Source organism: Pseudophryne corroboree, chromosome 3 (assembly GCF_028390025.1).
Source record: "Pseudophryne corroboree isolate aPseCor3 chromosome 3, aPseCor3.hap2, whole genome shotgun sequence".
NCBI classification, from domain to species: Eukaryota; Metazoa; Chordata; class Amphibia; order Anura; family Myobatrachidae; genus Pseudophryne; species Pseudophryne corroboree.
This window is the reverse complement of record NC_086446.1, coordinates 35700244-35718432: the sequence shown is the minus strand read 5'-3', so window position 1 is coordinate 35718432 and position 18189 is coordinate 35700244. Positions and strand designations below refer to the sequence as shown.

The 18189-nt window shown below is 50.5% G+C and overlaps 1 protein-coding gene across 1 annotated transcript in view; it reads right to left on the bottom strand.

Annotated features, from left to right (window-relative positions):
- LOC135057116 (uncharacterized) overlaps positions 1-17805 on the bottom strand; it is a 176804-nt gene extending 158999 nt beyond the window's left edge. The window contains 3 exon segments of the mRNA XM_063963015.1: positions 14960-15151; positions 16410-16574; positions 17695-17805. Of these exon segments, the coding sequence (XP_063819085.1) occupies positions 14960-15151; positions 16410-16487 (270 nt within the window). The 5' untranslated portion in view covers positions 16488-16574; positions 17695-17805.
- Positions 17806-18189: the final 384 nt, after the last annotated feature.

Genomic DNA, 18189 nt, shown 5'->3' with positions numbered 1-18189 from the left:
TCACCCAGACACATCCCCTGGTGTACTGTATAATGTCTCTTTCCCAGCAGTCAACTCTGCAGTCATCACCCGGACACGTCCCCTGGTGTTACCGTATAATGGCCCTCATTCCGAGTTGTTCGCTCGGTATTTTTCATCGCATCGCAGTGAGAATTCTCTTAGTGCGCATGCGTAATGTTCGCACTGCGCATGCGCCAAGTAACTTTACTAAGAAGAAAGTATTTTTACTCACGGCTTTTTCGTCGCTCCGGCGATCGCATTGTGATTGACAGGAAATGGGTGTTACTGGGCGGATGTACGGCGTTTTAGGGGCGTGTGGCTGGAAACGCTACCGTTTCCGGAAAAAACGCAGGCGTGTCCGGAGAAACGGTGGGAGTGCTTGGGCGAACGCTGGGTGTGTTTATGACGTCAGCCGGGACCGAAAAGCACTGAACTGATCGCACAGGCAGAGTAAGTCTGAAGCTACTCTAAAACTGCTAACTCGTTAGTGATCGCAATAATGCGCATACATCGGTCGCACATTTAAGATGTTTAGATTCACTCCCAGTAGGCGGCGGCTTAGCGTGTGTAACTCTGCTAAAATCGCCTTGCGAGCGAACAACTCGGAATGAGGGCCAATGTCCCATTCCCAGCAGTCATCTCTCCAGTCATCACCTAGACACATCCCCTGGTGTTACTGTATAATGTCCCATTCCCAGCAGTCACCTCTCCAGTCATCACCCACACACATCCCCTGGTGTTACTGTATAATGTCCCATTCCCTGCAGTCACCTCTCCAGTCATCACCCAGACACATCCCCTGGTGTTATTGTATAATGCCCCATTCCCAGCAGTCACCTCTCCAGTCATCACCCAGACACATCCCCTGGTGTTACTGTATAATGTCCCATTCCCAGAAGTCACCAATCCAGTCATCACCCAGACACGTCCCCTGGTGTTACTGTATAATGTCCCATTCCCAGCAGTCACCTCTCCAGTCATCACCTAGACACATCCCCTGGTGTTACTGTATAATGTCCCATTCCCAGCAGTCACCTCTCCAGTCATCACCCAGACACATCCCCTGGTGTTACTGTATAATGCCCCATTCCCAACAGTCACCTCTCCAGTCATCACCCAGACACATCCCCTGGTGTTACTGTATAATGTCCCATTCCCTGCAGTCACCTCTCCAGTCATCACCCAGACACATCCCCTGGTGTTATTGTATAATGCCCCATTCCCAGCAGTCACCTCTCCAGTCATCACCCAGACACATCCCCTGGTGTTACTGTATAATGTCCCATTCCCAGAAGTCACCAATCCAGTCATCACCCAGACACGTCCCCTGGTGTTACTGTATAATGTCCCATTCCCAGCAGTCACCTCTCCAGTCATCACCTAGACACATCCCCTGGTGTTACTGTATAATGTCCCATTCCCAGCAGTCACCTCTCCAGTCATCATCCAGACACATCCCCTGGTGTTACTGTATAATGTCCCATTCCCAGCAGTCACCTCTCCAGTCATCACCCAGACACATCCCCTGGTGTTACTGTATAATGTCCCATTCCCAGCAGTCACCTCTCCAGTCATCACCCAGACACATCCCCTGGTGTTACTGTATAATGTCCCATTCCCAGCAGTCACCTCTCCAGTCATCACCCAGACACATCCCCTGGTGTTACTGTATAATGTCCCATTCCCAGCAGTCACCTCTCCAGTCATCACCCAGACACGTCCCCTGGTGTTACTGTATAATGTCCCATTCCCAGCAGTCACCTCTCCAGTCATCACCCAGACACGTCCCCTGGTGTTACTGTATAATGTCCTATTCCCAGCAGTCACCTCTCCAGTCATCACCCAGACACGTCCCCTGGTGTTACTGTATAATGTCCCATTCCCAGCAGTCACCTCTCTAGTCATCACCCAGACACGTCCCCTGGTGTTACTGTATAATGTCCCATTCCCAGCAGTCACCTCTCCAGTCATCACCCAGACACGTCCCCTGGTGTTACTGTATAATGTCCCATTCCCAGCAGTCACCTCTCTAGTCATCACCTAGACCAGTGGTTCCCAAACTGTGTGCCGTGGCTCCCTGGGGTGCCTCGGGACACTTGCAGGGGTGCCCTGGGTTGGTGGTCCAGGACCAATTCAAATTATTTATGGTCAATATAATAGGCAAAACTAGTGCTGGTGGCTGTCAGTCATATAATATGTGGACAAACAGAAGCAAATCCTGTCCCTCACCACAAAATTGAGCCTAAGGATGACATATAAACACAATCTACTTAATTTAATATTTCTTTCTAAATTTCTCAATAAGAAATTATTGGCCTAGGGGAGCCGTGAAAAAAATTCTGATATTCTAGGGTGCCGTGATTCAAAAAAGTTTGGGAACCACTGACCTAGACACATCCCCTGGTGTTACTGTATAATGTCCATTTCCCAGCAGTCACCTCTCCAGTCATCACCCAGACACATCCCCTGGTGTTACAGTATAATGTCCCATTCCCAGCAGTCACCTCTCCAGTCATCACCCAGACACATCCCCTGGTGTTACAGTATAATGTCCCATTCCCAGCAGTCACCTCTCCTGTCCTCACCCAGACACATCCCCTTGTGTTACTGTATAAAGCCCCATTCCCAGCAGTCACCTCTCCAGTCATCACCCAGACATATCCCCTGGTGTTACTGTATAATGTCCATTTCCCAGCAGTCACCTCTCCAGTCATCACCCAGACACATCCCCTGGTGTTACTGTATAATGTCCATTTCCCAGCAGTCACCTCTCCAGTCATCACCCAGACACATCCCCTGGTGTTACAGTATAATGTCCCATTCCCAGCAGTCACCTCTCCTGTCCTCACCCAGACACATCCCCTTGTGTTACTGTATAAAGCCCCATTCCCAGCAGTCACCTCTCCAGTCATCACCCAGACACGTCCCCTGGTGTTACTGTATAATGCCCCATTCCCAGCAGTCACCTCTCCAGTCATCACCCAGACACATCCCCTGGTGTTACTGTATAATGCCCCATTCCCATCAGTCACCTCTCCAGTCATCACCCAGACACATCCCCTGGTGTTACCGTATAATGCCCCATTCCTGGCAGTCACCTCTCCAGTCATCACCCAGACACATCCCATGGTGTTACTGTATAATGTCCCATTCCCAGCAGTCACCTCTCCAGTCATCACCCAGACACGTCCCCTGGTGTTACTGTATAATGTCCCATTCCCAGCAGTCACCTCTCCAGTCATCACCCAGACACGTCCCCTGGTGTTACTGTATAATGTCCCATTCCCAGCAGTCACCTCTCCAGTCATCACCCAGACACGTCCCCTGGTGTTACTGTATAATGTCCCATTCCCAGCAGTCACCTCTCCAGTCATCACCCAGACACGTCCCCTGGTGTTACTGTATAATGTCCTATTCCCAGCAGTCACCTCTCCAGTCATCACCCAGACACGTCCCCTGGTGTTACTGTATAATGTCCCATTCCCAGCAGTCACCTCTCTAGTCATCACCCAGACACGTCCCCTGGTGTTACTGTATAATGTCCCATTCCCAGCAGTCACCTCTCCAGTCATCACCCAGACACGTCCCCTGGTGTTACTGTATAATGTCCCATTCCCAGCAGTCACCTCTCTAGTCATCACCTAGACCAGTGGTTCCCAAACTGTGTGCCGTGGCTCCCTGGGGTGCCTCGGGACACTTGCAGGGGTGCCCTGGGTTGGTGGTCCAGGACCAATTCAAATTATTTATGGTCAATATAATAGGCAAAACTAGTGCTGGTGGCTGTCAGTCATATAATATGTGGACAAACAGAAGCAAATCCTGTCCCTCACCACAAAATTGAGCCTAAGGATGACATATAAACACAATCTACTTAATTTAATATTTCTTTCTAAATTTCTCAATAAGAAATTATTGGCCTAGGGGAGCCGTGAAAAAAATTCTGATATTCTAGGGTGCCGTGATTCAAAAAAGTTTGGGAACCACTGACCTAGACACATCCCCAGGTGTTACTGTATAATGTCCATTTCCCAGCAGTCCCCTCTCCAGTTATCACCCAGACACGTCCCCTGGTGTTACTGTATAATGTCCCATTCCCAGCAGTCACCTCTCCTGTCCTCACCCAGACACATCCCCTTGTGTTACTGTATAATGCCCCATTCCCAGCAGTCACCTCTCCTGTCCTCACCCAGACACATCCCTGGTGTTACTGTATAATGCCCCATTACCAGCAGTCACCTCTCCAGTCATCACCCAGACACATCCCCTGGTGTACTGTATAATGTCTCTTTCCCAGCAGTCAACTCTGCAGTCATCACCCGGACACGTCCCCTGGTGTTACCGTATAATGTCCCATTCCCAGCAGTCATCTCTCCAGTCATCACCTAGACACATCCCCTGGTGTTACTGTATAATGTCCCATTCCCAGCAGTCACCTCTCCAGTCATCACCCACACACATCCCCTGGTGTTACTGTATAATGTCCCATTCCCTGCAGTCACCTCTCCAGTCATCACCCAGACACATCCCCTGGTGTTATTGTATAATGCCCCATTCCCAGCAGTCACCTCTCCAGTCATCACCCAGACACATCCCCTGGTGTTACTGTATAATGTCCCATTCCCAGAAGTCACCAATCCAGTCATCACCCAGACACGTCCCCTGGTGTTACTGTATAATGTCCCATTCCCAGCAGTCACCTCTCCAGTCATCACCTAGACACATCCCCTGGTGTTACTGTATAATGTCCCATTCCCAGCAGTCACCTCTCCAGTCATCACCCAGACACATCCCCTGGTGTTACTGTATAATGCCCCATTCCCAACAGTCACCTCTCCAGTCATCACCCAGACACATCCCCTGGTGTTACTGTATAATGTCCCATTCCCTGCAGTCACCTCTCCAGTCATCACCCAGACACATCCCCTGGTGTTATTGTATAATGCCCCATTCCCAGCAGTCACCTCTCCAGTCATCACCCAGACACATCCCCTGGTGTTACTGTATAATGTCCCATTCCCAGAAGTCACCAATCCAGTCATCACCCAGACACGTCCCCTGGTGTTACTGTATAATGTCCCATTCCCAGCAGTCACCTCTCCAGTCATCACCTAGACACATCCCCTGGTGTTACTGTATAATGTCCCATTCCCAGCAGTCACCTCTCCAGTCATCATCCAGACACATCCCCTGGTGTTACTGTATAATGTCCCATTCCCAGCAGTCACCTCTCCAGTCATCACCCAGACACATCCCCTGGTGTTACTGTATAATGTCCCATTCCCAGCAGTCACCTCTCCAGTCATCACCCAGACACATCCCCTGGTGTTACTGTATAATGTCCCATTCCCAGCAGTCACCTCTCCAGTCATCACCCAGACACATCCCCTGGTGTTACTGTATAATGTCCCATTCCCAGCAGTCACCTCTCCAGTCATCACCCAGACACGTCCCCTGGTGTTACTGTATAATGTCCCATTCCCAGCAGTCACCTCTCCAGTCATCACCCAGACACGTCCCCTGGTGTTACTGTATAATGTCCCATTCCCAGCAGTCACCTCTCCAGTCATCACCCAGACACGTCCCCTGGTGTTACTGTATAATGTCCCATTCCCAGCAGTCACCTCTCCAGTCATCACCTAGACACATCCCCTGGTGTTACTGTATAATGTCCCATTCCCAGCAGTCACCTCTCCAGTCATCATCCAGACACATCCCCTGGTGTTACTGTATAATGTCCCATTCCCAGCAGTCACCTCTCCAGTCATCACCCAGACACATCCCCTGGTGTTACTGTATAATGTCCCATTCCCAGCAGTCACCTCTCCAGTCATCACCCAGACACATCCCCTGGTGTTACTGTATAATGTCCCATTCCCAGCAGTCACCTCTCCAGTCATCACCCAGACACATCCCCTGGTATTACTGTATAATGCCCCATTCCCAGCAGTCACCTCTCCAGTCATCACCCAGACACATCCCCTGGTATTACTGTATAATGCCCCATTCCCAGCAGTCACCTCTCCAGTCATCACCCAGACACACCCCCTGGTGTTACTGTATAACATCCCATTCCCAGCAGTCACCTCTCCAGTCATCACCCAGACACGTCTCCCGGTGTTACTGTATAATGCCCCATTCCCAGCAGTCACCTCTCCAGTCATCACCCAGACACATCCCCTGGTATTACTGTATAATGCCCCATTCCCAGCAGTCACCTCTCCAGTCATCACCCAGACACATCCCCTGGTATTACTGTATAATGCCCCATTCCCAGCAGTCACCTCTCCAGTCATCACCCAGACACACCCCCTGGTGTTACTGTATAACATCCCATTCCCAGCAGTCACCTCTCCAGTCATCACCCAGACACGTCTCCCGGTGTTACTGTATAATGCCCAATTCCCAGCAGTCACCTCTCCAGTCATCACCCAGACACATCCCCTGGTGTTACTGTATAATGTCCCATTCCCAGCAGTCACCTCTCCAGTCATCACCCAGACACATCCCCTGGTGTTACTGTATAATGTCCCATTCCCAGCAGTCACCTCTCCAGTCATCACCCGGACACATCCCCTGGTGTTACTGTATAATGTCCCATTCCCAGCAGTCACCTCTCCAGTCATCACCCAGACACATCCCCTGGTGTTACTGTATAATGCCCCATTCCCAGCAGTCACCTCTCCAGTCATCACTCAGACACATCCCCTGGTGTTACTGTATAATGTCCCATTCCCAGCAGTCACCTCTCCAGTCATCACCCAGACACATCCCCTGGTGTTACTGTATAATGTCCCATTCCCAGCAGTCACCTCTCCAGTTATCACCCAGACACATCCCCTGGTGTTACTGTATAATGTCCCATTCCCAGCAGTCACCTCTCCAGTCATCACCCAGACACGTCCCCTGGTGTTACTGTATAATGCCCCATTCCCAGCAGTCACCTCTCCAGTCATCACCCAGACACATCCCCTGGTATTACTGTATAATGCCCCATTCCCAGCAGTCACCTCTCCAGTCATCACCCAGACACACCCCCTGGTGTTACTGTATAACATCCCATTCCCAGCAGTCACCTCTCCAGTCATCACCCAGACACGTCTCCCGGTGTTACTGTATAATGCCCCATTCCCAGCAGTCACCTCTCCAGTCATCACCCAGACACATCCCCTGGTGTTACTGTATAATGTCCCATTCCCAGCAGTCACCTCTCCAGTCATCACCCAGACACATCCCCTGGTATTACTGTATAATGCCCCATTCCCAGCAGTCACCTCTCCAGTCATCACCCAGACACATCCCCTGGTATTACTGTATAATGCCCCATTCCCAGCAGTCACCTCTCCAGTCATCACCCAGACGCACCCCCTGGTGTTACTGTATAACATCCCATTCCCAGCAGTCACCTCTCCAGTCATCACCCAGACACGTCTCCCGGTGTTACTGTATAATGCCCCATTCCCAGCAGTCACCTCTCCAGTCATCACCCAGACACATCCCCTGGTGTTACTGTATAATGCCCCATTCCCAACAGTCACCTCTCCAGTCATCACCCAGACACATCCCCTGGTGTTACTGTATAATGTCCCATTCCCTGCAGTCACCTCTCCAGTCATCACCCAGACACATCCCCTGGTGTTATTGTATAATGCCCCATTCCCAGCAGTCACCTCTCCAGTCATCACCCAGACACATCCTCTGGTGTTACTGTATAATGTCCCATTCCCAGAAGTCACCAATCCAGTCATCACCCAGACACGTCCCCAGGTGTTACTGTATAATGTCCCATTCCCAGCAGTCACCTCTCCAGTCATCACTTAGACACATCCCCTGGTGTTACTGTATAATGTCCCATTCCCAGCAGTCACCTCTCCAGTCATCATCCAGACACATCCCCTGGTGTTACTGTATAATGTCCCATTCCCAGCAGTCACCTCTCCAGTCATCACCCAGACACATCCCCTGGTGTTACTGTATAATGTCCCATTCACAGCAGTCACCTCTCCAGTCATCACCCAGACACATCCCCTGGTGTTACTGTATAATGTCCCATTCCCAGCAGTCACCTCTCCAGTCATCACCCAGACACATCCCCTGGTGTTACTGTATAATGTCCCATTCCCAGCAGTCACCTCTCCAGTCATCACCCAGACACGTCCCCTGGTGTTACTGTATAATGTCCCATTCCCAGCAGTCACCTCTCCAGTCATCACCCAGACACGTCCCCTGGTGTTACTGTATAATGTCCTATTCCCAGCAGTCACCTCTCCAGTCATCACCCAGACACGTCCCCTGGTGTTACTGTATAATGTCCCATTCCCAGCAGTCACCTCTCTAGTCATCACCCAGACACGTCCCCTGGTGTTACTGTATAATGTCCCATTCCCAGCAGTCACCTCTCCAGTCATCACCCAGACACGTCCCCTGGTGTTACTGTATAATGTCCCATTCCCAGCAGTCACCTCTCTAGTCATCACCTAGACCAGTGGTTCCCAAACTGTGTGCCGTGGCTCCCTGGGGTGCCTCGGGACACTTGCAGGGGTGCCCTGGGTTGGTGGTCCAGGACCAATTCAAATTATTTATGGTCAATATAATAGGCAAAACTAGTGCTGGTGGCTGTCAGTCATATAATATGTGGACAAACAGAAGCAAATCCTGTCCCTCACCACAAAATTGAGCCTAAGGATGACATATAAACACAATCTACTTAATTTAATATTTCTTTCTAAATTTCTCAATAAGAAATTATTGGCCTAGGGGAGCCGTGAAAAAAATTCTGATATTCTAGGGTGCCGTGATTCAAAAAAGTTTGGGAACCACTGACCTAGACACATCCCCTGGTGTTACTGTATAATGTCCATTTCCCAGCAGTCACCTCTCCAGTCATCACCCAGACACATCCCCTGGTGTTACAGTATAATGTCCCATTCCCAGCAGTCACCTCTCCAGTCATCACCCAGACACATCCCCTGGTGTTACAGTATAATGTCCCATTCCCAGCAGTCACCTCTCCTGTCCTCACCCAGACACATCCCCTTGTGTTACTGTATAAAGCCCCATTCCCAGCAGTCACCTCTCCAGTCATCACCCAGACATATCCCCTGGTGTTACTGTATAATGTCCATTTCCCAGCAGTCACCTCTCCAGTCATCACCCAGACACATCCCCTGGTGTTACTGTATAATGTCCATTTCCCAGCAGTCACCTCTCCAGTCATCACCCAGACACATCCCCTGGTGTTACAGTATAATGTCCCATTCCCAGCAGTCACCTCTCCTGTCCTCACCCAGACACATCCCCTTGTGTTACTGTATAAAGCCCCATTCCCAGCAGTCACCTCTCCAGTCATCACCCAGACACGTCCCCTGGTGTTACTGTATAATGCCCCATTCCCAGCAGTCACCTCTCCAGTCATCACCCAGACACATCCCCTGGTGTTACTGTATAATGCCCCATTCCCATCAGTCACCTCTCCAGTCATCACCCAGACACATCCCCTGGTGTTACCGTATAATGCCCCATTCCTGGCAGTCACCTCTCCAGTCATCACCCAGACACATCCCATGGTGTTACTGTATAATGTCCCATTCCCAGCAGTCACCTCTCCAGTCATCACCCAGACACGTCCCCTGGTGTTACTGTATAATGTCCCATTCCCAGCAGTCACCTCTCCAGTCATCACCCAGACACGTCCCCTGGTGTTACTGTATAATGTCCCATTCCCAGCAGTCACCTCTCTAGTCATCACCCAGACACGTCCCCTGGTGTTACTGTATAATGTCCCATTCCCAGCAGTCACCTCTCCAGTCATCACCCAGACACGTCCCCTGGTGTTACTGTATAATGTCCCATTCCCAGCAGTCACCTCTCTAGTCATCACCCAGACACGTCCCCTGGTGTTACTGTATAATGTCCCATTCCCAGCAGTCACCTCTCCAGTCATCACCCAGACACGTCCCCTGGTGTTACTGTATAATGTCCCATTCCCAGCAGTCACCTCTCTAGTCATCACCTAGACCAGTGGTTCCCAAACTGTGTGCCGTGGCTCCCTGGGGTGCCTCGGGACACTTGCAGGGGTGCCCTGGGTTGGTGGTCCAGGACCAATTCAAATTATTTATGGTCAATATAATAGGCAAAACTAGTGCTGGTGGCTGTCAGTCATATAATATGTGGACAAACAGAAGCAAATCCTGTCCCTCACCACAAAATTGAGCCTAAAGATGAAATATAAACACAATCTACTTAATTTAATATTTCTTTCTAAATTTCTCAATAAGAAATTATTGGCCTAGGGGAGCCGTGAAAAAAATTCTGATATTCTAGGGTGCCGTGATTCAAAAAAGTTTGGGAACCACTGACCTAGACACATCCCCTGGTGTTACTGTATAATGTCCATTTCCCAGCAGTCCCCTCTCCAGTTATCACCCAGACACGTCCCCTGGTGTTACTGTATAATGTCCCATTCCCAGCAGTCCCCTCTCCTGTCCTCACCCAGACACATCCCCTTGTGTTACTGTATAATGCCCCATTCCCAGCAGTCACCTCTCCTGTCCTCACCCAGACACATCCCTGGTGTTACTGTATAATGCCCCATTACCAGCAGTCACCTCTCCAGTCATCACCCAGACACATCCCCTGGTGTACTGTATAATGTCTCTTTCCCAGCAGTCAACTCTGCAGTCATCACCCGGACACGTCCCCTGGTGTTACCGTATAATGTCCCATTCCCAGCAGTCATCTCTCCAGTCATCACCTAGACACATCCCCTGGTGTTACTGTATAATGTCCCATTCCCAGCAGTCACCTCTCCAGTCATCACCCACACACATCCCCTGGTGTTACTGTATAATGTCCCATTCCCTGCAGTCACCTCTCCAGTCATCACCCAGACACATCCCCTGGTGTTATTGTATAATGCCCCATTCCCAGCAGTCACCTCTCCAGTCATCACCCAGACACATCCCCTGGTGTTACTGTATAATGTCCCATTCCCAGAAGTCACCAATCCAGTCATCACCCAGACACGTCCCCTGGTGTTACTGTATAATGTCCCATTCCCAGCAGTCACCTCTCCAGTCATCACCTAGACACATCCCCTGGTGTTACTGTATAATGTCCCATTCCCAGCAGTCACCTCTCCAGTCATCACCCAGACACATCCCCTGGTGTTACTGTATAATGCCCCATTCCCAACAGTCACCTCTCCAGTCATCACCCAGACACATCCCCTGGTGTTACTGTATAATGTCCCATTCCCTGCAGTCACCTCTCCAGTCATCACCCAGACACATCCCCTGGTGTTATTGTATAATGCCCCATTCCCAGCAGTCACCTCTCCAGTCATCACCCAGACACATCCCCTGGTGTTACTGTATAATGTCCCATTCCCAGAAGTCACCAATCCAGTCATCACCCAGACACGTCCCCTGGTGTTACTGTATAATGTCCCATTCCCAGCAGTCACCTCTCCAGTCATCACCTAGACACATCCCCTGGTGTTACTGTATAATGTCCCATTCCCAGCAGTCACCTCTCCAGTCATCATCCAGACACATCCCCTGGTGTTACTGTATAATGTCCCATTCCCAGCAGTCACCTCTCCAGTCATCACCCAGACACATCCCCTGGTGTTACTGTATAATGTCCCATTCCCAGCAGTCACCTCTCCAGTCATCACCCAGACACATCCCCTGGTGTTACTGTATAATGTCCCATTCCCAGCAGTCACCTCTCCAGTCATCACCCAGACACATCCCCTGGTGTTACTGTATAATGTCCCATTCCCAGCAGTCACCTCTCCAGTCATCACCCAGACACGTCCCCTGGTGTTACTGTATAATGTCCCATTCCCAGCAGTCACCTCTCCAGTCATCACCCAGACACGTCCCCTGGTGTTACTGTATAATGTCCCATTCCCAGCAGTCACCTCTCCAGTCATCACCTAGACACATCCCCTGGTGTTACTGTATAATGTCCCATTCCCAGCAGTCACCTCTCCAGTCATCATCCAGACACATCCCCTGGTGTTACTGTATAATGTCCCATTCCCAGCAGTCACCTCTCCAGTCATCACCCAGACACATCCCCTGGTGTTACTGTATAATGTCCCATTCCCAGCAGTCACCTCTCCAGTCATCACCCAGACACATCCCCTGGTGTTACTGTATAATGTCCCATTCCCAGCAGTCACCTCTCCAGTCATCACCCAGACACATCCCCTGGTATTACTGTATAATGCCCCATTCCCAGCAGTCACCTCTCCAGTCATCACCCAGACACATCCCCTGGTATTACTGTATAATGCCCCATTCCCAGCAGTCACCTCTCCAGTCATCACCCAGACACACCCCCTGGTGTTACTGTATAACATCCCATTCCCAGCAGTCACCTCTCCAGTCATCACCCAGACACGTCTCCCGGTGTTACTGTATAATGCCCCATTCCCAGCAGTCACCTCTCCAGTCATCACCCAGACACATCCCCTGGTATTACTGTATAATGCCCCATTCCCAGCAGTCACCTCTCCAGTCATCACCCAGACACATCCCCTGGTATTACTGTATAATGCCCCATTCCCAGCAGTCACCTCTCCAGTCATCACCCAGACACACCCCCTGGTGTTACTGTATAACATCCCATTCCCAGCAGTCACCTCTCCAGTCATCACCCAGACACGTCTCCCGGTGTTACTGTATAATGCCCCATTCCCAGCAGTCACCTCTCCAGTCATCACCCAGACACATCCCCTGGTGTTACTGTATAATGTCCCATTCCCAGCAGTCACCTCTCCAGTCATCACCCAGACACATCCCCTGGTGTTACTGTATAATGTCCCATTCCCAGCAGTCACCTCTCCAGTCATCACCCGGACACATCCCCTGGTGTTACTGTATAATGTCCCATTCCCAGCAGTCACCTCTCCAGTCATCACCCAGACACATCCCCTGGTGTTACTGTATAATGCCCCATTCCCAGCAGTCACCTCTCCAGTCATCACTCAGACACATCCCCTGGTGTTACTGTATAATGTCCCATTCCCAGCAGTCACCTCTCCAGTCATCACCCAGACACATCCCCTGGTGTTACTGTATAATGTCCCATTCCCAGCAGTCACCTCTCCAGTCATCACCCAGACACATCCCCTGGTGTTACTGTATAATGTCCCATTCCCAGCAGTCACCTCTCCAGTCATCACCCAGACACATCCCCTGGTGTTACTGTATAATGTCCCATTCCCAGCAGTCACCTCTCCAGTCATCACCCAGACACGTCCCCTGGTGTTACTGTATAATGCCCCATTCCCAGCAGTCACCTCTCCAGTCATCACCCAGACACATCCCCTGGTATTACTGTATAATGCCCCATTCCCAGCAGTCACCTCTCCAGTCATCACCCAGACACACCCCCTGGTGTTACTGTATAACATCCCATTCCCAGCAGTCACCTCTCCAGTCATCACCCAGACACGTCTCCCGGTGTTACTGTATAATGCCCCATTCCCAGCAGTCACCTCTCCAGTCATCACCCAGACACATCCCCTGGTGTTACTGTATAATGTCCCATTCCCAGCAGTCACCTCTCCAGTCATCACCCAGACACATCCCCTGGTATTACTGTATAATGCCCCATTCCCAGCAGTCACCTCTCCAGTCATCACCCAGACACATCCCCTGGTATTACTGTATAATGCCCCATTCCCAGCAGTCACCTCTCCAGTCATCACCCAGACACACCCCCTGGTGTTACTGTATAACATCCCATTCCCAGCAGTCACCTCTCCAGTCATCACCCAGACACGTCTCCCGGTGTTACTGTATAATGCCCCATTCCCAGCAGTCACCTCTCCAGTCATCACCCAGACACATCCCCTGGTGTTACTGTATAATGTCCCATTCCCAGCAGTCACCTCTCCAGTCATCACCCAGACACATCCCCTGGTGTTACTGTATAATGTCCCATTCCCAGCAGTCACCTCTCCAGTCATCACCCGGACACATCCCCTGGTGTTACTGTATAATGTCCCATTCCCAGCAGTCACCTCTCCAGTCATCACCCAGACACATCCCCTGGTGTTACTGTATAATGCCCCATTCCCAGCAGTCACCTCTCCAGTCATCACCCAGACACGCCCCCTGGTGTTACTGTATAATGCCCCATTCCCAGCAGTCACCTCTCCAGTCATCACCCAGACACGTCCCCTGGTGTTACTGTATAATGTCCCATTCCCAGCAGTCACCTCTCCAGTCATCACCCAGACACATCCCCTGGTGTTACTGTATAATGTCCCATTCCCAGCAGTCACCTCTCCAGTCATCACCCAGACACATCCCCTGGTGTTACTGTATAATGCCCCATTCCCAGCAGTCACCTCTCCAGTCATCACCCAGACACATCCCCTGGTGTTACTGTATAATGTCCCATTCCCAGCAGTCACCTCTCCAGTCATCACCCAGACACATCCCCTGGTGTTACTGTATAATGTCCCATTCCCAGCAGTCACCTCTCCAGTCATCACCCAGACACATCCCCTGGTGTTACTGTATAATGTCCCATTCCCAGCAGTCACCTCTCCAGTCATCACCCAGACACGTCCCCTGGTGTTACTGTATAATGTCCCATTCCCAGCAGTCACCTCTCCAGTCATCACCCAGACACGTCCCCTGGTGTTACTGTATAATGTCCCATTCCCAGCAGTCACCTCTCCAGTCATCACCCAGACACATCCCCTGATGTTACTGTATAATGCCCCATTCCCAGCAGTCACCTCTCCAGTCATCACCCAGACACGTCCCCTGGTGTTACTGTATAATGTCCCATTCCCAGCAGTCACCTCTCCAGTCATCACCCAGACACACCCCCTGGTGTTACTGTATAATGTCCCATTCCCAGCAGTCACCTCTCCAGTCATCACCCAGACACGTCCCCTGGTGTTACTGTATAATGTCCCATTCCCAGCAGTCACCTCTCCAGTCAGCAGCTGAATGATCTTGTTGGCGAGTTCCAGGATCTTCTGGTCATTGTGCCTCTCACGTGTCAGTGAGTGAGGTGGAACCACCGGGATTGGGCTCTGGGTCCTGCTCAGTCCACCTGACACACGGGGACGGCTGCTGGGTGTCTCACACTCACCGGATGTCTTCTTCACTACTTTGTAACCCTGTGTATTGGGCAGAGACATCAACACATACTGTAGCTAAATTATCTATATAGAACTTGTTTTGTAGGAGTTCATTGTGAATTAATACACAAGGATCTTTTATACAAACACAACCACTATTCTCTGTAAACATTTCAAATATACAAGAGTATGGAGACTGTATCACTCTGCCTTCCTCATTTCAATGGTAGACAAAAACAACAACAACATACTGTAACAGAATCCAGTAAGGACTGAGGCACTGATACTATATCTGAGAACGGCTCCCTGCTGCCTGGTTACAGCTGTTCATCCAAATGAACACGCCTGATATACAAACTTCTATGGAATATTTCTGGAATATGTCTGACTGGGTGCATCCTAGAGACCAGAGTCACAAGGAGAGGAGCCTTCCAGATCCCTCACCTCCCCAGTCATGTCCCTATATTATTACTATAGATTGTAATGCTTCCAGACCCCCTCAACTCCCCAGTCATGTCCCTGTATTATTACTATAGATATAAGGGATGTCACTGTGACGCTCACAGATCCCCTCACCTCCCCAGTCATGTCCCTGTATTATTACTATAGATATAAGTGCTGTCACTGTGACACTCGCAGATCCCCTCACCTCCCCAGTCATGTCCCTGTATTGCTATAGATATAAGTGATGTCACTGTGACACTCGTAAATCCCCTCACCTCCCCAGTCATGTCCCTGTATTGCTATAGATATAAGTGATGTCACTGTGACACTCGCAGATCCCCTCACCTCCCCAGTCATGTCCCTGTATTATTACTATAGATATAAGTGATGTCACTGTGACACTCACAGATCCCCTCACCTCCCCAGCCATGTTCCTGTATTATTACTATAGATATAAGTGATGTCAATGTGACACTAACAGATCCCCTCACCTCCCCAGTCATGTCCCTGTATTATTACTATAGATATAAGTGATGTCACTGTGACACTCCCAGATCCCCTCACCTCCCCAGTCATGTCCCTGTATTACTATAAATATAAGTGATGTCACTGTGACACTCCCAGATCCCCTCACCTCCCCAGTCATGTCCTTGTATTATTACTATAGATATAAGTGATGTCACTGTGACACTCCCAGATACCCTCACCTCCCCAGTCATGTCCCTGTATTATTACTATAGATATAAGTGATGTCACTGTGACGCTCCAAGATCTCCTCACCTCCCCAGTCATGTCCCTGTATTATTACTATAGATATAAGTGATGTCAGTGTGATACTCCCAGATCTCCTCACCTCCCCAGTCAGTAGGTAGATAATCTCCAGGGTGAGATGTATTATCCTCTCAGTCACAGTACCGCTGTCCATGTCCATCCTCAGTGAATCAGTGATTTATACAGAACAGGTTACTCTCCTGTGATCCCCAGTAAAACAGGCTCTCGGTCCTCACTGCACAGTAGTCTAGGAATAAATATAATTATTAGTATAAGTACCACAGAGTACACTGAGTGACCATTACATCCTCCTATTTCCCCCGAGCCACAGAGCCCTGGTCAGCGTATCTCAGATATATCCCTGATCCAGCTGCACAACACTGCTCAGTGACCGTCACACATTGTTGCATTGTTTTACTCCTACCAGACCAGAGGTGGAGCGGCTTACCGGTTATTGCCGGGTTCCGCTGCTGGTCTATGTCCGGCTCTCTGCACATGATCCCCCACATACAGCCAGCATTACTACAGTCAGCAAATCAGACTGTAGGTGTGAGTGCATAGAGCCCAGTGGACATTTACCGACTGGCATGTGATCCTGGTAATACAACGATGAGACAATCGCACACTGACAAGACATATATGTGGTATCATTTGTTCCACCTGTAACCTGCTATATATGAGCAATCCGGAGGCTGATCTCCACATTACATTGTATTACAGAAACTGAGAGATAATTCTGGTCTCCAGAATCCCAGGAATACTGCACAGACCACACAGATAACTATGGGGGCTGCCGGGATCCGGGAGGAGACGTTACACCTTCTATATATGGGGACAGGAGTTATTTATCATTGTACAGCTACATGCTGGAGATGATCATCTATTATATATACACCCCTCTGTCTGCTCGCCCCTACACCCGCTGCAGGATCACATACTGAAACTTTGCCCACCCGCGACTCCCATTATCTTCAGCACGTTGTTGTACTCTGCCCCTGTCCTTCCTCCCCCCTCCCTGTATCATTCACACATCACTCCCAGTACCAGTCATTCTACCTTCCCAGCACCAATCACCTCCCAGTAACAATCCCCCCCCCCTCCCAGTACCAGTCATTCTACCTTCCCAGCACCAATCACCTCCCAGTAACAATCCCCCCCCCCTCCCAGTACCAGTCATACCCCTTTCCCAGTAACAGTATCCCCCTCTCCTAGTACCAGTCCACACCCTCTCTCCCAGTATCAGCCCCCCCTTTTCCAGTACTAGCCCGCCCTCTCCCAGGAACAGTCCCCTCCCTCTCCCAGTACCAGTCCCCCCCTCTCTCAGTAGCAGGCAGACAGGGGACAGGCAGAAGAAGGACAGAACTTACTGTAGCAGAGGAGCCCGGTCACTGGCAGCAATCACCAGGGGGAGGAGAGTGACAGAGGTCAGAGGGCGCGCAGCTGGGAGCGAGGCTTGGCATACAGGAAGTGCGGGTCACGTGAGGGGAGTGGCGGCAGGAGCGACGCTCTGCATGCAGGAAGTGCGGGTCACGTGGGGGAGTAACCATAGAGACGAGGCTGGGTTACAGGGAGGAGGGAGCAGCGGGTGATGGGGTGTATGTGCAGGAATAGCGGGTGAGATGGAAGCATGTAGCTGATGTGCGGTGACTGCTCCCCCCCTGCAGCCTGCCCGCTGCCCCCAGCTGCTGCGTGTCTCCCCATACAGGGGCTGCGGCTGCAGGGAGGGAGGGAGGAGTAGGAAGGCAATTATGTGTGTGTATATATATTACAGTAGTTAGGTATAGATATATACAGGGAGTGAGAAAGCTATACAGGGAAGGAGATGTACAAATATAGAGACATATACAGTATATATACAAGTA